The sequence below is a fragment of the Cnephaeus nilssonii genome, assembly GCF_951640355.1.
Source record: "Cnephaeus nilssonii genome assembly, chromosome: 18".
NCBI classification, from domain to species: domain Eukaryota; kingdom Metazoa; phylum Chordata; class Mammalia; order Chiroptera; family Vespertilionidae; genus Cnephaeus; species Cnephaeus nilssonii.
Genome location: NC_137089.1, coordinates 30,109,385 through 30,131,647, shown reverse-complemented (window position 1 = coordinate 30,131,647; position 22,263 = coordinate 30,109,385). Strand labels below are relative to the sequence as shown.

The 22,263-nt window shown below is 38.4% G+C and overlaps 2 protein-coding genes across 4 annotated transcripts in view; one reads left to right on the top strand and one right to left on the bottom strand.

Annotated features, from left to right (window-relative positions):
* Positions 1 to 5,573: 5,573 nt before the first annotated feature.
* On the bottom strand, positions 5,574 to 13,669 carry CHCHD7 (coiled-coil-helix-coiled-coil-helix domain containing 7). 2 transcript variants are annotated; one of them, XM_079796053.1, is made up of 5 exons: positions 13,533 to 13,597; positions 13,091 to 13,308; positions 10,263 to 10,332; positions 7,834 to 7,932; positions 5,574 to 7,077 (listed from the first exon to the last, which is right to left on the bottom strand). In XM_079796053.1, the coding sequence occupies exons 3-5, from the start codon at positions 10,314 to 10,316 to the stop codon at positions 6,973 to 6,975; spliced, it is 258 nt and encodes an 85-aa protein (XP_079652179.1). In that variant the 5' UTR covers positions 10,317 to 10,332; positions 13,091 to 13,308; positions 13,533 to 13,597; the 3' UTR covers positions 5,574 to 6,972. The 2 variants fall into 2 exon arrangements, with proteins under 2 accessions (XP_079652179.1, XP_079652178.1); XM_079796052.1 differs by lacking the exon at positions 13,091 to 13,308 and having other exon boundaries at positions 13,533 to 13,669.
* A 398-nt stretch (positions 13,670 to 14,067) lies between these two features.
* The window catches only part of PLAG1 (PLAG1 zinc finger), a 44,468-nt gene continuing 36,272 nt past the window's right edge, over positions 14,068 to 22,263 (top strand). For both annotated transcript variants that reach the window (XM_079795989.1, XM_079795986.1), the window contains exon 1: positions 14,068 to 14,212. The gene's annotated coding sequence lies outside the window, so the exon portion shown is untranslated. The remainder of the gene's footprint in view (positions 14,213 to 22,263) is intronic.

The following is a 22,263-nucleotide window of genomic DNA, read 5'->3' as shown; positions in this document are numbered from 1 at the left end:
AGGCGGGACTTTTGGGTTTAGGTTCTGGCACTGGAACCTTTATTTTCACGGTGACAGATCTTTTATTCTCGAGTGCTCACTGCAATCCACAGCCAGCACCCAGCAGCCATTGGCCCACGCTCTTGTGGTTTTTTTTTTTTCTCTTGTCATTTTCTATCAGTTCCTCTCTCTTCCCTTTGCCTAAACTTTTGCAACTTGCCCCATTTCCCTCATCCTACCCCTACTGAAGTACGATGCTCTGAAGTGACCCTTACTTTCTTTGAGTTTCTTTGGGAGGACTATGAAAGCTGGTGGCGGAATCTGAGTTGGTCCTAAACCTGTTTATTTGTGGTCTGTAAACAGAGTGATAAAACAGAAAAACTGGGTCCAGAGACCTTGGTCCCTTTCGTAGACAGGGGAAAATTTTTATAGGCAAATGGATTTTTAAACGTAATTGAAGGGTTTTCCTAGAAGAAAGTCAGTATCCCGAAACAGGCTGCATTTTGTTGTGCAATAGCTCCATCCAGTTGTCAGAGGGAGAGCCCAGCCGCGCTGGGTGAAAGCCAACCAGCTCCCAGGCAGCCTGGCTCAGCTCTCACACTGACCACTCCACAGCCTCAAGGCTGCCAGGCGCTGTCTCACACAGCCCCATGACAGCAGAAATCACTCAGAATGTTGAAACCTGTGACCGGATATTATTATTGTGTTTGTGACTGAAAAGCAAAACGAGTCCACTTTGGCACTTAAGCGACATTTCTCCTCCGCAAAATTAAAACAGAAGGTGGAAAATGAAAAGAATGTGCAGGTGACTTTATTTGCCTAATTTTTGCCACATCCAATTTCGTACCCAGCTATGCCACAGGAGAACCAAAGGGGAATGAAGAAGAAGTGAGGTTAATTCTGACCGGGGATACTGGAAAGGCTTCAGAGAGATTACTTGTGAGCTGAGCCTGAAAAGAGATGTCAGATTTGAACTGCAGCACTTGAGGGACAGCTATGCAGGTTGTGAAGATAAGGTGTGTTCAGGGAATGGTGAGTGTGGCAGGAAGTCACTATGATTAGGACAGATATTTTCATGTCTGTCTCCCTCACTGAAATTGAAGGTCCTTGAGGACAGAGCCTGGGTCTTGTATCCAAAACCAAACCCCTCCCCAACTTCCTCAAGCCTGCCCACTTTGTAAATGCCCCCAGATCTTAAAGGACCCGGTATCCCAAGGGAAGGAATTTGGGTGTTATTCTTTGGTAGTGAGCAGGTCTAGAGAATTTAAGGAGGGAAATTACTGTATTTGCATTTTAGAAAGATTCACCTGGCTGCAGTATGAAGAATGGGAGTGGGGCAAGAATTTATGGGGAAAACACTTTCATCAGTCGCAGTGATCCGGGATCATTGTAATAACCTCTCTGCCTCAATGCCTCCAGAATAATCCTTCTAAATTGGATTTGACCCTCTCCATCTCGAAACCCTTCAAAGCTTTCCTTTGTGTTTAGAATAAAGTTTAAAGTCCCTTCATAATGTGGACCTATTCTACCTGTTCAGATTTTCTTTCTCCCGAGACCTCCCTTCCTATTCTCTGGTTTTAGTCAGTAAAGACTAGTCCTCAAATGCACCTCCTGTATGTGCCCCTTTGGGTTAATTAAGGCTATTTATCCACTTAGCAGTTTGCTCTTGGTCTTAACTGTGGTGCTCCTTTCATTCTTGCATGCAGGGTAGGGGAAGTTCTTTAAGAGCCAGATGGTGACTTATTCATCCATGCTCCTCCACACCAGTTAGCCTAGCACTTGGCAAATATTTGTTGAGCAGAACTGAACTGTAATCGCAGGACTTGTATTTGGATTCATTTAACATGTTTTAAGAACCAGAAATCAGAAACAAAAAGATTGATCCATTTAATTACATTAAACGGGTAAAACACTGCACAGAAATAAAAGTTAAAAGACAAAGCAAAAAATATAAAAAAACACATCTGACAAAAAGAGGTAATTTTCTTAATATATGAAGAGTTCCCAAAATTGTTCACACCAAGTCTTTAAAAAATGGACAAAGGAAATAAAAACACGAATTCCTTTTCTCACTCATCAATTGTAAGGATGAAAGAGTTTTAAAGTACCCCAGTGGGACTGAGGGTGTGAAAAGACACACCTACAGGCTTTGTTGATGGGAGTAAAAATTTGTGTGCTCCAAATGAGGGGGGGCAGGGGAAGGGTGATTTTTCAATATCTACAAATTTTCAGATGCTGTAACCTTAAACCTAAAAACTGCACTCTTAGAAATTAATCATATAGATAGAAACGGGAACAAAGAGCATACATAAAGATGCTTATAGCAATTTTGTTTCTAATAGCAAACCCATCGGGGGAGACTGTATTTAATGATGGTATGTCTAAGCAGTGAAGAACTGCAGCCATTGAAAGAATGCAATCAACCTCTAATCACTGATGGAGAATTATTCCAAACTGTATCCCTAAGTGAAAAAAGCAAGGTACCTCCTGCTCATGCACTATGGTGGTCCTTTTGTGCAAAACCAGCAAATATATATATAGGTATGTTTGCAGACCAGTATGCACGGAAAATCTTGAAAACTCAACATTGGCTGCTTCTGGGAAGACTTGTTTACATTGTATAGCCTTTTGCATTGTTTGAACCTGCATGGTTCTCAATTTGTCCAACTTTAAAAGCTTTCCCCCCTAAAACACATACACATTTGTTGAACATTTCTTTCACAGTAAAAGCATACCCGGGGTTCTGGATATAACCATGAATACTATTGTTTATATCCTCCAGCTTTCAAATGGACACAGTGATTCTCCAAAGGATTGCTGTTACACACTACACAGTGTGCCACACTCCGCCATGGCTTGGAGAACCTATGAGATGCTTTCTTCAACAGTGAGATGCACCTGAACATGGTAAGATGCCTTCTACTTATATTTTTAGTTGATAGTTAATATCAAAGGCTTGCCTAACCCCAAAATTTTTCACGGCACTCACTAACATCCTGACACAATTAATTGTAAGGTTAATTAGCTTCTCCTATCCCAAAGTAGAATCTTGAAGCAAGAAATACAATCGTGGCAAATTTAACAGTGCTGACAAGGGAAACCCCTGGGACTCTCCCCCTCCAAAGTGATGAAATGAGATCTTGAACAACCTGGTTACAAGACGTGTATACTGAAGTTATCAGGGTATGTGTAAAGATGCAAACAAGGAAGTAGGGGATTACTGTAGACTACTTTAAAATTTAACAGCTTTGTGGAGCCATATTATGATTAGATGGTAAAGGTTTGCTGATCAAAAACACCCAAGTAATTAGTTTGTTATTAAAAGCACTTTATAGGAAACATATTTATAGTAACCAGGCATCAAAGAGCTTTGCGTTGCTACAAAGCTACAGTAATCAAGACAGTGTGGTGCCAGCAAAAGGACAGACATACCTATCAATGGAATAGAACTGAAAGCCCAGAAATAAACTCTCACAAATACAAGCAGTTGATTTCCAACAAGAGTGACAAGACCATTCACTAGGGGAAAGCAGTCTTCTCAACGAAAGGTGCTGGGACAACTGGATAGTCAGATACAAAGGAATGAAATTGGGACTTCTGCTTCATCCCATATACAAAAATTGATTCAAAATGGATCAAAGACCTACATACAAGAGCTTAGAACCACAAAACTCTTAGAAGAAAACGTGTGTAAACCTTTGTAACCTTGAACTGAGCAATGCTTTCTCAGATGTGACATCAAAAGCAACAAAAGGAAAAAACAAATGGGACCTTCATCAACATTAAAAGCCTTTGGCCTGGCCAGTATGCTCAGTAGTTGAGTGTCAACCTATGGGCCAGGAGGTCTCTGGTTCAGGGCATATGCAGGGGTTGCAGGCTTGATCCCCAGCAGGGTGCAAGCAGGAGGCAGCCAATCAGTGTTGGTGTTTCTCTCTCATCAATGTTTCTCTCTCCCCCTCTCCTTTCCTCTCTTTAAAAATCAATAAAAACATATTTTTTAAATATTAAAAGCCTGGCCCTAGCTGGTTTGGCTCAGTGGATAGAGCATAGGCCTGCAGACTGAAGGGTCCCAGGTTCAATCCCCGTCAAGGGCACATGCCCAGCTTGCGTGCTCAATCCCCAGTAGGGGGCGTGTAGGAGGCAGCTGATCAATGATTCTCTCTCATCATTGATGTTTCTCTCTTCCTCTCCCTTCCTCTCTGAAATAAATAAAAAAATATTTTTTAAAAATTAAAAGCCTGTGTTTCAAAGGACACTATAAAGTGAAGATACAACCCAAAGAATTGGAGGGGAAAAGAAAAACCCCTGCTAATCATGTATCTGATGAGACTTGTATCTAGTATACATAAGGACTCCCTCAACTCAATAATGAAGATACGCAATCCAATTTAAAAATGGACAAAGGATCTGAATGAACATTTCTCCAGAGAATATGTACAAATGGCCAATATGCACATGAAAAGATGTTCAACCTCATTCGCCATCAGGGAAATGCAAACCAAAACCACAATGAGATACCAGTTCACATGCACTAGAATGGTTGTATTCAAAGACAGATAGTGCTAATGAAGATGTGTAGATTGAAACTCTCATAAACTGTAAAATGGTGCTGCCACTTTGGAAAATACTTTGTCAGTTCCTCAAGAGGTTAAATATGGTTACCTTTACGATCCAGCAATTCAACTCCAAGGCATATATCCAAAAAGAAATGAATGCCCACACAAAAATGTGTACACAAATGTTCAGGAAACAGCATGACCCATATTTAGCCAAACAGTGGAATCAACTCAAATATCCATCCATTGATGAATCAATAAATAAAATGTGGTATATCCATGCAATGGAATGTTACCTAGTAACAAAAAAGAATAAAGTACTGATGCATGCAACATGAATGAACCTTGATAAGAGGCTAAGTGAAAGAGACCAGTCACAAAAGTCCACATATTGTATGATCCCATATATATATATATATATATATATATATATATATATATATATATGTGTGTGTGTGTGTGTGTGTGTGTGTGTGTGTGTGTCCAGAACAGGCAATTCTAGAGAAAGAAAGTAGGTAAGTAGTTAGTTGCCTGTGTTTTGGAGAGAAGGCGGAAGAAATGTGATGTTAGGGGGAAATGAAGAATATGTGCTAATGGGCACAGGGTTTCCTTCTGGGGTGATAAATGTCTTCTAAAATCGTTGTGGTGAAGGCTGCACAACATTGTCAATATATTAAAAACCACTGTATTATACACTTTAAATAGGTGATTTATACATGAATTGTATCTGAATGCAGTTGCTATTTTTAAAAAGAGCTATGCCAGGACAAATAGCTACAGGATGAGTGTTGATATTGGTATGTACATTTAAAGAGGTGACATTAAAATTCCAAACCCTTAAACAAGCATGCTTAAAGGTACTGAAATGCTTCTCACTCAAGTATGTATTAATTTCTTGTCAGGTCCTATTTTAATCCATCACTTTGAGAGTCATCAATACAAATCAAAGAATTTCTGAAACAATCCAGAATTTCAAACACAACTTTAATCAAAATGAAATCACATTGTACTCAAATAGAATCACAGGTACCAGTGACAATACTATGGCTTAAAAACAAGTTGAGCTGAATTTTGGACAAAGACCAGATGGATAGTTTGTTGTCAGCAGCCATTAAAATTATACTCTTTGATGGTCATGGGCCACCTGAAGAAAAGGGACACAAACTATTTGTTTTTGTTGATTTTCCATTATTAAACGTATTTTATAAAACTACTCTTTAAATGAAGCAAACTGGATTTTAAAAAGTGAAGGGTATAAGAGCTGCTATGCAATCCACCCATCACTATACTGAATATTTTTTTAAATATTTGTTGTTCAAGGTATTACAGATGTCCCTTTCTTATCCTCCATTGACCCCCTCCACCCAGCTCCTGACCCCTCCCAGGCTTTCACCTCACTATTGTCTGTGTCCATGGGTTATGCATATATGCATATAAGTTCTTGGGTTAATCTCTCCCTCCTTCACCCCGCTTCCCTCTGAGATTCATCAGTCTGGTGCATGCTTCCATGTGTCTGGATCTATTTTGTTCATCAGTTTGTTCATTAGATTCCACACATAAGTGAGATCATGTGATACTTGTCTTTCTCTACCAGGCTTATGAATTGTTTTTATATCATAAAGTGAAGTTGAGCTCTAGTTTCATCCCAGTGTTGTATTCACCTGATGAACCCCATACCCTTCCCTGCCCACCGCATCCTGAAAATGAAAATCCTACTTCTGAGAGAATCACGTCTCCGCCCCCACTACCATAGTTTGAGAATACTATGCCTTCAGAAGGTTGTCCAATGTTTATGGATTTTAGTCACAGAGGCCTTTAACCAAACCTTTCCTTAAAGAAAGCAAGCCAGTTCTTTTGTATGCCATTTACTTAAGGCAACCTTCCTCAGCCCTGCTTCCTGCCTAGTGGATGCGCTGACCTAATTTAAACCAAGATAAGTGAGTGAAGTAAGGATAGAGATCCTAGTAATGAGCCTCGGATTTGAGGCCACGCACAGTCATCTCTGCCATTACTCCTCTACCCACCTTAAACTCAGGTGAGACAGTGGACAGACAACGCTGAATTTGTCTCCAGCTTTCCTTCTAGCATGTTGTTGCTCACATGAAATGCTGCCTTCTTTTCACCCCATTAAGTCTTTACTTTCTCATACTTTACTTTTCTTTTGAGACCCAGAGGAAAAGCCCAGCTCCTCATGTAGCCTTTCCTAACACCCCCGTAACTCCAGGAAGTACTGTGAGCTCCGACACGCATGCTCGGCAGTGGCACACTATCATCATGGCACTGAGAGCAAACACAAAGGACACATGGTCCACTCAAGTTTGTCTCCCCTTACAGAATATAAGATCTGTCTGGGTAAGGTTTGTACGGTCTTAAAAGATTACAGTAATCATTTATTTAAAATATCTCCTTTTGAGTTAAATCATTTTAATGCAAACACTCAATAGGGCATCTTTCCCATTGCTCCCAAGATTTCATTTCTTTCTGCTGCTGTTGGCATATGTGGCTTCACTCCATTCTGTCTTCTCTGCAACATGATAGAATTCTGCATATAGGGGGGGGAAAAAGAAGAAGAAACCAAATTCAGTCATGTATTAACTGCTAATTACTTTCCAGTAATTTGCTATTGCTTCCTCAAAAAGAAAATTTTAAAAAAAGTTACAAAGAAAACCCAAAAAACTAATTGTAAGATTTCAGATTAAGTTTCAAACTATTAACCATTAAGTAGAAGTGACTATTCCCAGAGGACTATGTTAAGGGTTACTGGGATGGGGACATGCTGTTTAACTACAAGAGCACAAGAGTACAGTCCTTCAATGAAGCCATCAGTTACTTTAGCAGAGAGGAATGAAGCAGCTGGACCTAGTGCTCAGAGAAACAGAAATTGCATACCAATGTTTCCAGAAAAACGGGACCATTTAAACTATCCTGGGTGGCAGTGGGAGAGCAGGAGGCAGAAATGGAAGCCTAATGTGTTATGACGAGACAAATTATCCATTCTGTTCATCTCCAAGAGAAATAAAATTATAACAAGGTGATTGTTTTAGGGCTGCAGATACTTATACACCTAGGAAGACGCACCTATATTAAAACTGCATTCTTTTACCTTGGAGTAGGATGAGGCAACTAAGAACTCTCGAGGATTATTTAGGCTAAAATAACACACTGAGGACAAAGTGGAAAGGTTAAATTTCCCTACAGCCATCCCAAAGGAAGGATTGTGGGTACTGATTAATTTCAGGCTTCAGTTTCAAGCCTAAGAGATGAGTTAGACCATCTCATCTAACCTCGCTAGACTTACCCAGAACTTTCGGCAGTTTTTGTACTTCAAGAAGTAATTGGAACACATTTCCCTGTCATAGTTATTTTCATCCATACATCTGGTAGAAGCATCAGATTCCTTAAATATGTAAGATAGGCATCATTTAAGAGGTGGGATAGGATCTTAAAAACCCCAAAATAACTTCTGAAGATGCTTCCTCCACAAAGCAGCTAATATGACATTGTTTCTTTTTGTTCGTTTTAATGAACATTTAATGAACAAAAACTGAATTATTTTTCCAACTACCCCGAGCAGTCATTCTGCACAGGGCAGACACCTTCCTTTTTGTAGTCTGGGTCAGTTTTTTGAATATCTAACCACTGGAATTTGAACCCTAGCACTGGCCGAGATCATTTAACCCAGTAACCATTTAACAAAGAGGCTGTGGCAAGGTGCAATGTGTTCAAAATCACTGCAGCACGAGCTAGAAGCAAAATCGTCTCTTGAATCCGAGGGCAGGTCTCCTGCTTTTTCCAGTTCTGACTTTGACTTGAATGTTTGATGTTAATGCTAGTTTTGAGATCCTAAGTAAATTGCTAATAACTGGTCTACATCAAGGCAACTTAAATTAACACCATTCATCTCAGTGTATTTTTGCTATCATTATGCAAGTAAATACACTATCGTGTAAGCAATTTTAATAGATATCATTAAGATCACTTCAAAACTAAAGCGAGCAACACAGGGCTATGAGTTCAAAGGAGGGTAGCTGCCATTTGGGAATGAAATTCAAGCTGTCTGAACTGGAAGCAGATTGGATAACAAACTTCAAAGTAAAAGGTATGATTCTGAGAGGTCACTACCTAAAGGAAAGCTTTAACTAAACAGGTAATTTGCTTCATAGATCAAAAAATATATTCTATCTAAAGAGACTTAGTAAAGCAATTGAAAACATAATATTCAGAACAAATCTAAATTTCTATGCCAAATAATTAATGAATGTGTATATTTAGAAAATCCATATAGGATTAGGGAATATCATTTCCATAGCACTAGTCTGATGATTACATTATTCCAGGGTGACAAAACCAGAAGTAAGTATTGCTAGTCATACCAAATAAATGCCAACAAAGCTTATTACTCAACAAAGCATTTTGTTTATACACCTTTGTGAAAACCTTTAGAGTTTAAATAGACTAATTCTATATCTATGTATTTTGAAAAAAAAAAGAAAAGACTTGGATATGTTTTTCCATTGCATTGCCATGGTGCCTCAGCACAAAGGCGATATTTAAATACACCTATTGAAATTTTGATTATAAAGTCCAAAAAGAAAGACAGTTCAGCTAGCATTCAATTTTAGTTTATTTTTATTTCTAAAGGTTAAGCAATTAATTATACTAACAAAACCTTACTCTCAGCCAGGTGATCTCAAGAACATGATGAAATTATTGCTATTAAAACGTAAATTTCAGTGACAATTTAAAAACATCATACTTTCCAACTTTCCATGTTTGGACTAAAAATTTTCTTCAGTGTTACATATGCTTGTTTAACATTATAGTGACAATTAAATGCTTGCATATTATATAAATAAGGAAAACTTAAAAGAGATAAATCTTTGTTAGCTAAATTATGCATATCTAAAAATGTTCTAGTACAGTGGTCAGCAAACTCATTAGTCAACAGAGCCAAATATCAACAGTACAACGATTGAAATTTCTTTTGAGAGCCAAATTTTTAAACTTAAACTTCTTCTAACGCCACTTCTTCAAAATAGACTCTCCCAGGCCGTGGTATTTTGTGGAAGAGCCACACTCAAGGGGCCAAAGAGCCGCATGTGGCTCGCGAGCCGCAGTTTGCCGACCACGGTTCTAGTAAAATAAGGATAGACTGGTTAGGAATATTTTTTTTGGACAGAAATAACTTTTGAAAAATGGCAGAAAACAGAAACAGACTGGTAGAGACAGAGAACAAACTTATGGTTGCCAAAAGGAAGGGGGCTGGGGGATGGGTGAAAAAGGTGAAGGTACAAACTTCCAGTTATAAAATAAGTAAGTGACAGGGATGTAATGAGCACAGGGAATACAGTCAATAATAACTTACGGTGACAGATGGTTATATATGACATATTGTGGTTATCACATCATAAGGAATATAAATGTCGAATAACTATGTTGTACACTTGAAACTAATATATGTCAATTATACTTTAATAAAAATAACTAAATTAATTAAAAAATAATAAATGACATAGTAAAAAAAGATCGAAGTGAATATTTACTGGATTTCTGAGTAGGAAATATAAAACTTCTTTATTTTTAAAAATCCCATTAAAATTAAAAAGCAAATAAAGAGAGAAAAACATTTTTTTAAAAAGAACTGCAGAAAACAGATGCCCACAAAAATCAGAAGAAGCCTGTTTTCCCAACTTAACACTCATGAAAATTAAAAGCAAACCACCTTACCAACAAGCAAGGATTTATATCAGGATCTCTCAGTCTTCGAGCTACCATTGGCATCCTAACAGTCTTCTTACTGAGGGTAGTAAATGTTGGGGTAAAGAGTTATACAGTGGATGTCATAAAATGAATCAATAAATCTCATTAGCCCCATAAGTGCTTGAAAATTACTTTTGGCATAACAATTATCTAGTGAGGAACTTCCTACAGCCTATGTATTTTGAAAAAAAAAAAAGACTTGGATATGTTTTTCCATTGCATTGCCATGGTGCCTCAGCACAAAGGCGATATTTAAATACACCTATTGAAATTTTGATTATAAAGTCCAAAAAGAAAGACAGTTCAGCTAGCATTCAATTTTAGTTTATTTTTATTTCTAAAGGTTAAGCAATTAATTATACTAACAAAACCTAAGAATTCAGCATGCACTCTAACAGTTATTTCCTTATTATACATTGACTAGAGGCCCGATGCACAAAATTCGTCGTGCAAGGGGCTCGGCCCTTGCAGCCTCGGCAGGTCCTTGCAGCCCCGGCTTCGTCCGAAAGGTCGTCCAGAAGGTCGTCCGGACGGTCGTTCTGCTGTTTGGTCTAATTAGCATATTAGCTCTTTATTATATAGGATTAGCATACAAAATAAATATGGAATAATTTAGTATAACCCAACTTTAGCAAAAACATTTGTTAACTAAAGAACATGAATGCCTATTCCGTGGCCAGCACTGCAGTGCCAATATACCAAAAAACAAAAGTTACTGCTTAGTTGACATTTCGAAAACTTTTTTTAAAAAAGTTGAAACCTGACTTCCAGCATTATCTTATATTTAATTGATATTTCTGGGTTGAAGGAATCAGGGAATGCTACTGTCATTCATTAATCTTTCAACTCAAACCTTCCAGATACAGCCTGCAGAAGTCTTTATTGATTAAAAGTGATAACCGTTCCCTAAGAGCCAATTAGTTATTCCCAGCCAAGTCATATACTCATATAATTGGCATGTCAACTATATTCCACAACAATTGCTTTCTATAACCGAGTTCAACTGAAGTTGGTATGCCTATTATCTTCAAAGACATGTCATAGGAACTAAAAGAAAAAACTATAAAAACAATATTTCAAAGTGATTTTCTTGTTTCAATATATTGTATACCATGGATGAACCACCTACAAATATTTTTTTTCAAATATATTTTTATTGATTTCAGAGAGGCAGGGAGAAGAAGAGAGAGATAGAAACATCAATGATGAGACAGAATCCTTGATTGGCTGCCTCCTGCATGCCCCCTACTGGGAATTGAGCCCACAACCCAGGCATGTGCCCTGACCAGGAATGGAACAGTAACCTCCTGGTTCATAGGTCGACGCTCAACCACTGAGCCACACAGGCTGGACTACAAATATTTTTAAATGCTCTGCACTAAGTTTAAAGAGCTGATTTAATTTATATTCCTGAAACCTGTTCTAGCTTAGTTATCTTCCACATAAAGATTGAAGGAAAAGACAGCAAATAATGTAGTATGACCTACAAAATGCCACAGAATAAAAAAACTACATCAGTATAACCAGACAGAGGTCAGAATTTTTGTATGAAATGGTTTCTACTTTCATTGCCCAAGATGGGACCATCAAAAAATATATCATGTTTTAAAAAAATACATTCAGGAATAATAGTCAAACCCCACAAGCTCCAGGTATTCTCAAAGAGTCACCTAGTTTGGTTTCTTCAATTATGGAATAATCAGATTGTCCAGGCTAAAAGAGACCAACCTTTGCAAAGAAGGATGGAAAAAAGTTTAGTCATTCTGGGGGTCCTTTAACTATTCGTACCCACGATGCAATCCTTTTTTTTTTTTTAATGGTTTTCATTGAACAGTACATGAATATAACTGTACTGTTCAGTTATATTGGCTAACAAAAACATCTTGGCAAAAGGGATATTCAAAATGTTGTTCAAATATATCTAGAAGTGTCTTCGTCTACTGAACACAATTCTTTTCCAGGCTTGACTTCCTAGAGAAAATGATGGTACTAAATGCACAGCCTTGCTATTTATATCTATCCTATGATGTGAGAACACATAACTCTGGCTTAGCTGTTCATATTCCTTGGATATAATCTCAACAACGATCAGACGCAGACAAAAGTCAGGTTGCATGCCTTATGTGAAAGCGTCCTACTCTGCATTTTATCATCATCATTAGGGGGTTCTTTAAAAAAATAACACCTAGATAACATCACATTTACCCCAACTAAGTTTGCAGCATGAGTTTATTCACATTTCCTTTCCTTTCCTCTCCGAATTCTAAACACACGTCCATCTAAGTTTGGACTTCCGAGGGTCACCTTCTTTGCAAAAATTCCTCACGTGTAAACTAGAAATGTCAATTTACAGTGAGAAGCGGACTGAAGGGCAACATGAAGTGGTCCGCTAGAGAGAGGCCTCATCTACCTACTTTCTGGAGGTACTAGACCAAAGTTACTGGTGCAAAGCTCTACTTGCCAGGAAGAAAACCAAAGAGGTGAAGGAAGGGCCCCACAAGCCTATTTGAGGAACAACTCTAAAATCTTCCCTAAAGGGCAGACTGCTTTAAGAAGTATCTGATTCCCTTCCCATCACGTCCCCACTCTCCAAGTACCAGGAGCTTTGAAAGGGCAGGGGGAAGGGACCTTGCGCCCACGTCCACAGGCTGGTCAGAGCCACGGCAGGCTCTGTGGGTTCTGGCAAAGCGCGGATGCAACCCTCGGGAAGCTGGAAAAATGTCCCGTGAGGACCTAAAGCCCTCCACCCACCGTTGGGTGCAAAGAGACAGGGTCAGGAAGTCAGGGTGGCATACCGGAGGGAGGCGGGAAACCGAATGGAGAACCCGGAGAGATGCAAGCCCGAGACCTCGCTGCCTTCCGCGATGCAGCCCGTCCGTCTCACCGTGGACGGCGGGCACAGGTGAACACACCTTGCTGCAACCTTCGACGGTGCCGAGGGGCAGGTGGCGAGGACAACGCAGGACACTGGGCGTAGGCGCAGGCAGTGACGCTGCAGAGGCTGGGAAGGAGGCTGAAGGAACAGCTGGGGTGGCCCGGGCCCGGGTCACCTTCCTCGTCCCCGGCCCGAAGAGACCCGGGGAGGAGAAGCGAGGGGAAGGGGCCCGCGCCGCAGCGAGGCCTGGTGGAAGCAGCTTCGCGCGGAGGTGTATCTGGGCCCCGTGGCGGCTCAGGTGCAGCCCTCGATTCCCCCTTCCCTGCAGACGCCACGGAAGGAGGGCTGCGGGGATCACTCACCTCGAGGTGCCGCTTCGCCGGGGACCCGACAGTCTCCAGCTCCAAACACGTCAATAGCTCCCGCAGCTGGACCTTAAGTAGCGCGCACCCTAACATGCTGCCCCCGCTCCCCGGCGGCCGCCGGTCCAATCGGCGCGCGCCGCCGCCAGACTGACAGCCGATCCCGGCCCTGCGCGGCGGGGGCGGGCGGGTCTCGCTCCGCCCCCAGCTGGCGGGAGGAGGGCCGAGGAGGGAGGGGTGGGCGGGGCGGCGCGCGCGGCCCCGCCGCCCCGCCGCCCGCCTCTTAACACTTCTGCTTGATCGGCGGCTCCGCCCGCCAATAGACGGGCCCGTCCCTGGCGGCGCGGCGTCTAGTGGGCGGAGTGCACCCGGGGAGGGGCGGGCGCAGCGGCGGGCGGGGACCAGAGGCGGGGCGGCGGGAGGCGGGGGCGGTGGCCGAGCAGGCCCGAGGAGGCGGCGGTGGGCGCGACGTCGGCGGCGGCGGCGGCTGCGGCGGCGGCAGCTGCAAGTTGGGCTGCAGGGGCAGCGCATACACTACAATGGCTGCTGGAAAGAGGCGTAAGGAAACAATTTCCAGGCCCGCCGCGTCCAGCCCGAAATATGAGAAAAAAATTATTAGAAATTCCGCGGGCGGTGTAAAGGCGGCGGACGGGCCGGAGGGAGGATGTTAAAGCCCCGCGGTGAGTTCTCCCGGGGTCCGGGGCGGCGGAGAGGCGTTTAGCGGGAGAAATATCAGGGTTATTTAAATTATGGGACTAGCCGAGGGGGCAGAGGAACAGCGGCGGCGGCCGGAGGAGGAAAAGTTTGTGCTACTCTCAGCCCCTGCTCAGGACCCCAGAGAGAAAAATAATAATAAAAAAAATAAAATAAAATAATTAATTGAGGGCGCGAGGACTCCCGGAGCAGCTTCTGACAGGGCAGGGGGCAATGCGGCTGGAGACCCGAAGGTGAGGTCGGTGGGAAAAAAAAAAAAAAGAAGAAGAAGAAGAAGGAAAAAAAAAACCTTTATTCAGGGTCTGGAAAGTTTGAAAAGTTTTCCTCCTCCTCCTCCTCCTCCTCCTCTCTGGTGCTGTGAATATTGTGACAGCGGCAGCGGCAGCAGCGAGAGCGGAAGACATTAGAGACCCGAAAAATAAGGGAAAAATTAATATAAATTCAGTTTTAAGAGTAAACTCTCCGCATTTTCCACCAAAACATCCCGGGGGAAGGTCGCTTCCCAAAGGGCCTGGCGGAAACCCGCAGTCGGCAATATTTGGGGGGCACTTTGAGTGACTTGGGGTAACTTTGCCCCTTTTTTTCAAAAGAGGTTTTTCTTTTCTGGCGAAATGAATTTGTTTTTGCCCTTTCCTCAGGTGGGCGAGCCGGGGTCCGGCTGGCGGGGTCTTCGGGGAGGTGTGAAGCCTGGCTGTGTGGCTGCGAGGGGGGGGGTAGGGGGAGGGGGTGCTAAATGAAAGCAGGAGATCTGCACAGAGCAGGGACAGCTTGTTGTCAGTATCATAAACAACCAAAATGGAGGGAGAACTCAGGCATATAACCAAATAAAAATTTTTAAAAAATCGCAAAAAATCCCTAAAAGTCCGGGATGCTCCCCCTTTTCTCGCCCAAGGTAAAAGTATGAACCGCCTTTCCCCTGAAGTCCATTTTGACTTCGCAGGGACCAAGGAGTTAATATTTATTTATTTTTTTAAAACTTTCGAAGGGCAAAAGCCTTTTATAACTCAACCGACAATGAGAAAACGTGAAAATCCGATGCAAGGGAAGGAGGGGGAGGGAGGGGGGGAGGTGGTAGTGCAGAAACGGCTAAACTTATTGGTAATGGGGACTGATCTGAGATAAGATAAACACTATATTTGCAATTTTATAACTCTCTTTTAATGATCTTTGCTGTGTGTTGTTTTTTTTTGGGGGGGGGGGTTGGTGGGGGGAAAAAAAGTGATGCCATTTTTCTTAATAGAGTTAATATGTGTGATTGGAAGAATAAACCTTTCCGGCTTTAGATCGCATTTTCGTCGCATTTATCCTTCAGGTTTTGTTAGTGGCTCCCTCCTTTATTTAAACGAAGCTCCACAGAGGAGGGGTAGAGAGGTGATTGAGAGACTGGAGTGCGAGACTGGGAGCACCTTTGGGAGAGGGGTGGGGAGTTGCTTGGCTTCTCCCTTCCTGACACGTTTGCTTCACCTGTTCATCCTCAGTCAAGAACGTTGAGCTGGATGTTTTCTGGTTTTATGTATATAAAAGCATGGTGCCTCTTGCATCACATTGAAGTTAATGGGAAAGTGCTGCTGATGTTGGTTCCACGTGGGATGTGGGACAGAGCAGGGCATTTTAAAGGGACAGCTTCTCTTTTCCTCTGATTTTCATCACCTACCCAGAATCACTGTGTGAGGACCCGAGGCAGAGGTGCTTGGGAGGGTGTGTGGTGATGGAAGAGCCTTCTTTCCATTACTCAAGTGCGCCCACCTTTAGGAGTGATGGAGGGAAAGGAGGGGTAAACAAGCTCAACAGAAGATGGATATTGTGTAGATTAGTTTGTTTCCAAATTGTTCTTTTGTGTAACAAGCCCTCCCAGGAACTTTTCAGGTTACGTTGCTTTGCTTTGGAAGCTGATTTTGGAAGGAATTGTGGAAAAATGGAAATAGTTTAAGGTGTGTGGTGTAATGGTATAGCATTATTGAACAGTTATGAATTCTGTGCAGTGAGATCAAAGAGCTGTGTATGCCCATAATGTGATTTTACAGCCATTTTGTAAAAAAGCTGTAAAATACTAATATTCAATTTGGCTTAAGGTACAGTGAGGACTTCTGCTTGAAAACTGTAGACAGAGTGATGGAGATTCTTTAACACTGTAAGCACTTTAAGGGGGGGGAAAAAAAAAAACACACCAACACCATGGAAAAGTTTACGTATACCCATTTTTAAAGCCCATCCTATACATGTGCTGTAATTCTGTGCCTTTGAAATTACAAGGTTTTTAAATCCTGAGACCTATCAGTTTGCATCTTAAGTTAATTTACTTGTGTTATTTAACAAAATGTTTACTGAGCACAAACTAATGTCACCTCTAATGGTGTCAATTTCTACAATATTTTCAAAAATTTAAATATGTAAATTGTTAGCTGTACTCTATTGGGATTAAGGTAAATCTTGAATAAAAATTACTTGTGTTTCGTTTTCCACAGGTATATGGAGTTTCTAGAATAAATGCCTATTTTCCTTTGTTTTTATGATTTATAAAAATAGATTAAAAATACAGCTAGATTTTTATGCTGCTTATTCAGGATATTTTTTCTTGCCATACTATACAAACAAATTACTATTTTGGAGTCCACTGTATGTTAACTTGTGTTCACAACTGAGTTCTTATCTGCCCCTTTCTGTAAATACCTCCATAACAGCATTACATCGGTGTAGTGTTTGAGTACATCATCTTGTGGTTTCTGATTTTGGAAGCAATTACAACTTTATAAGAAGTCATTAAAAATTAATCCCAGGAACTGCTGTTAAATCAAAATTGATTGGAAAGTGATTAAACTATCAATACAGAAGAGAAACTTTGTTCCTCCCCCAAATAGCCTTCTGTCCAGAGATTTTAGAATGCTATTAATACTTATAAAACCTTTGAAGTTTATCTTACATTTTTATTGTCTTTTGACTCAAGACAGTTACATTGACTATAAGTAGTCAGAATTAGGCTATGTGTTTAAAATAAATGAGTCTTTTAGATAAATTCAGTTTCTGTAAAAGTGAAGGGAAAAGGTATTTCTTCCACTTATTTTAGAGCATTGAGCTAAGCAGGTTGTTTGGACACTTCATGTTACGGTTATTGTCAACCTAAATAAAAGTGCTGGTATTGTGGGGGAGGGGGTTTCTCTCAGAAAGGGAGATATAAAACTTTCTTCAGGTTTGGTTTGACATAACTAATTACTGGTCTGAATTAGAAAATGCACTCTCAGTGCACAAGTATAAAATCTGTAATTCCTTAGGGAGTCTTTAGATAGGGCACAGCACAATATCTAATTTGAATTGGTTGTACTGAGCTTTTTTAATGCCTTAGAAATACTATCTGTTGAACATCCTTTTTCTGAAGCTACAATTAAATTATACCAATTTACAGAAATAATCTAAGGATATTATATGCTCAAAATCTGTACATCAGTTAGAAAAACCTCACAGATTGAGATTCTTATTTGAAATTTATATGCCTAATTTTGCTATTTGTTATAAGGAATTTAGTTGCTTTGGAAAATGATTTATAAATGTGATCTAATACTGATAAAATTCTATATCTGTATATTAATTATAACCAAAATGTTTTAATCAGACATAGCTAAACAAGTGAATTTGCTTTTATCAATATAGTTTAAAGATTTAAGGATGCTCTGTGGTTTAATATTATGCAAAGGTGGGGGGAGGTTTCCTTTATTTTTAACAGAATCCTGGTTGTTACTATATACATTTTGTTTTGGTATTCTGAAAATTTGCTTCCTCGGGATTAAATTGTTATTTGGCAAATTAAATGTAATGTGCCTGTCTTTGAGATTGGAAAAGCCAGATAACTGAAACATATCTATAACTATCTTTGAAGTTTTGTTTCAATAATCATTTGCCTATCAAACTGTATAATCAAAATATTGGTTCCTTCTAGGAATTTATTAATCTTTTTATTTACAATAATATTCTTTGGAAATTAAGATACATAAAAAATTACCTGTTACACACACATACACATACTCAAGAAAAAAGAAATTTTACTGAATAACTTTACTTCCACTGCCTGAAATACTGTTCTTTTTTATGTGTTTCCATATGTGTACGAAGTAAATGTTTTTCTCCTTATATTGATAATATCTTAGATTCTTTAGTTAAGTTATTTGAATAAGGGAAGAGTTTCAAAAGAAGGAAAGAACAGCTGAATCTATTCAACAAACTCCAAGATAGTGAATATGTTAAAGGTAAAAGGGCTATATATTGTCCCTTGAGCCATTTTCAAATGTTTTAAGAACCTGACAAGCACCTTTTCTGAAACATCGAATACTTTGAAAATACATCAGACATAGAAGAAAAAAAAAGTGGACTTTTAATTTCTTTAATTTTAAGAGAAATTAATGTAGGCAGCACATTTAACCAATTAGTAAGTGTTTAGGTAGTCTTGGGAAAGTATTCACAAATAAGTTAAATGTGAGGGGAGGGTACATTGGATTGATGAACTGTAAAGTTAATTATGATTTTAGAGTTCATGCATGGGAATTCTTTTCCTTTTTACAGTAAGACCACTTTGTAGGTAACTAATTTTTACTTTTTGTATTTATTTCATTGCCTCGTTTTTTTTAAATGCCTGAACCTGACATCTACTGTGTTACTACTTTTCATTGATAAAAGGACAGTTTTTATAACTCATTAACAAATTTAATTTTTAAATATAATTTGAGAAATTAAATGGAAAATTTTTAGATCAGATTTTATAGAAGTATTGCTGTATAGTTATTAACATCTGAAGTTATAAGAAATATACATGAATGATAGCCTAAGTAGAATTTCTACAGAGATATAATTTGATTTTTACTTTTGAATTACTTGGCTTGCTGCCCAGAGGTTTACATTCTACTCAGTGTGTACACCTGTCCCTGCCACCTCTTTCTAGGGTGGTATTGACAAGGATGTGGTGATGTGGAACTACCAAGGGGTTTTGGTATTTCTGTTATCTGATTTTGAGTTTGTTGTTATTAAGGTGCACAGGTTTTTGCTCTTTTTTATGAATACTTATAAGAAAACACACAAAAAAATTTATAAAACAGAAATAATATCTCATTTTTAAAAAGTGAAGTGATGTGATACTACATGAAAATTGTTAGTATTTAAAAGTCCCCGAATGTCTTATAAACAGAGTTACTGCAGGATCATGATATTAAACTAATCACAATGTGTGTTGGGAATTTGAGATGACTACCTAAGAAATATATGTGTGTCAGTAGAATGAGTGAACTTAGGCAATTATGTCCTAGGGTTAAAAGGATAAGCAATTTGCTTGAAATGTTCCCTTGCATTTTTTAGTAAAAGCTATTTCCAAAAAAAAACACAGAAAACCTAGAAATGTGAAGATTTTGTGAGAAAGCAAACTATTCTTTTTTGATGCCTTTTAAGACTAAGACTTTTATGTAATAAAAGTGTATATAAGAGCTTAAGTATAGGTTAAAATGCCCAAAATTGATGGGAAAGAACCAAGTGGATGAGAATTTCAGAATCAAATAATAATCATGTTAGATTTGAAATTTTATTTACTTGGATAAAGAATAACTAACTAAAAAGCAAAAATAATAAATTTACCCCCTCCCAAATACAAGTGATAATTGGGGAAACTGTAAGACAGTATTTTGATACAAATTGCTCATTTTATGATAACCTTTAAAAAATGGATTCCCCCAAAGTTTTTCTTTTATATCTTCTTACATTTGAATTAAACTAAATTAAATTCTAGGAATAATTTATAGTGATTATTTGGAATTATTAATTTTTAAATAAGGTAAAATCATTTTCTGTTGTTTTTTAAAAGATTTTTAAAATTATTTTACATGTGTACCTAAGTGAAATTTTCTGAAAAATCTTAGAAACTATTGAAAATTGTTTTCTTCATTCTTCATCAGAAAGCTTAAAACTTTTTGCTAAGTTAATAAAATAAATTTTAAAATCTTAATCTAAAAGCAGTATACTTTGTGGACTTTTTTAGGGCAAATTAAAATAATTTCTTTCAGATTTAACATGTAAAAAGCTTTTCACAAGGTAAAGATAACAACATTCACCAATAAAATTCTTAATTTCTGGAATGTTTTAGATATATCCTGACAATAAAAGAAAATTTCCTTCCCATTTACTAATTAGCAATTGGTTTTTTGAAAGGGAATCTAGACCTATTAAGCCGTTATAATGGAGAGTAGAAGTTTCTTTTAATATTAGAAAATATTTTGAGGATAGAGGCAGCATTTTTTTTAAAGGGAGACTGAATCCTCTACAAATTGTGAGTGATTTGCCATTGCAGAGTCTTGAACTCTTCTTTGAGAGTCAGACACTCATTTTAGACTCTCAATTATTAAAAATTAGAATTATTATCTCAAACCAATGTTGGAATTGCACATGTGCATTTTGATTATTTATGATATTTTATCTTTCCATTTCTGAGTATGGGAATATTCTCAGGTTAAATACTACAACTGAAGGGCTGCCATTTGGCTTTTTAAAAAATTGTATCTTTTTAATCAATAGTTAATCATTAGAGCCTTTACTTTTGAGATCTATTTTCTTAAACAAGAAATCAGAGAATGAGGAACTTATTCCCTTTGGCTAAAAGGCAAAATTAGAAAATGTTTCAATTTTGTTCACTTGAAGATACATTTGTAAAAAGTTGATTCAGTTGTTCTTGATTGGGAGAATTTTAAGAACTTGAACCTGAAAGCTTAAGGTAGTTAAAATGTGCAGGTTCAAAATAGCATCATTTGAATTTTAGTCTGCTAGATTTTCTCAATAACTTGATTTTATTTCCTTGTATTGTCTTAATGCTCGGATTAAATAGAGCCCACATCACTTTTCATCATACCGTACAAGGCTATAATAGCTTTTATTTTTATCAACTTTAGGCAATGAGATGAAAATACTCTTTAATATAAGTGTACATTCCCTTTCTTAATCTACTTTTTGCATTTCCTAAATGTAATTTCTCTAACTATTCCATTCTAAAGAAGAGGAATTAGTTTCTTTAAAACTAAATTTGTTCTAAACTTACAGTTTATAGGAGAGTTGTCACTTTACGTATTTGGATAAGATCTATTATAACCTTAAAAATAAATATTAATATGACTAGCATATCAGATTATAAACTACATCTCAAACATGAATTTGCTTTCCTTGTACTTCTAAATTTATTTTCTAAAGAAATCTGAGAAAATGTTTTTCATGTGTTTTTCTAATTTGTTATTGTCTGAGGTAATTTAATTGAGTAAAATTTCAATTTCAATTATGTTTCTCTTCTAATACTAATAGTATTTTATTTGAAAATCATTATTCAGAGCTGCATAGAGTTTTAGCATTAAAATGGAATTAGGCACACAATGAAATAGATAGTTAATTAGACTGAGAGAGGTGGAAGCAGCCCCAGTAGTTCTTACCTGGAAGAGTTTAAAATGTCTCAGAGGAGGAAAGTGCCTGGGAGTCTAGAGCATACCTCTGACAGCAGTTGGTGATATTTTATGCTTTTCTTTTCTCCTTCATAAAACTTGAGCATCCTCAGTGCTGCTGTCATGCAAACAAATAACTGACTTAACCATGCCCTGTGTAAAGTACCTACATCAGGTTTAGCTTTTAATGTAATTGGCTTTAGTTTACTTTTAAGACAAAAATTATAAGACATATTTAACAATAACTTGGCATTAGTAACATTTTAAAAGATATTACATGTAAACTATATTATCATAATTATTTGCCCAAATCAAAAGGAAAGTAAACTAGCAAGTAATAGTTTTAATTAGGCATAGAATGGAAGTTTTAAATATTTAACTGGGTAACTTGATGTACTGCTGAAATGTAGAGAATTTTAGTTAAATGTTTTCTTTGTACCTGAATCTATCTTTGTATGCCTAGAAATTTGTAAATGAAGTGAATATATATAAAAGTCTGGCAGTTTATAGAAGTTCCTAAACATCTTTCCTTTGACATAGGCAAAATTACTTCAAAAAATAATACA

Excerpts from the sequence above, each read along its gene's own strand:
- CHCHD7 (XM_079796052.1), bottom strand. The coding sequence starts at position 10,316 with ATGCCAATGGTAGCTCGAAGACTGAGAGATCCTGATATAAATCCTTGC. Across the intron at positions 7,933-10,262 it reads ATATAAATCCTTGCTTGTTG|GAATCTGATGCTTCTACCAG; the intron begins GTAAGGTGGTTT and ends TACATATTTAAG. Across the intron at positions 7,078-7,833 it reads AAAACTGCCGAAAGTTCTGG|AATTCTATCATGTTGCAGAG; the intron begins GTAAGTCTAGCG and ends CCCTATATGCAG.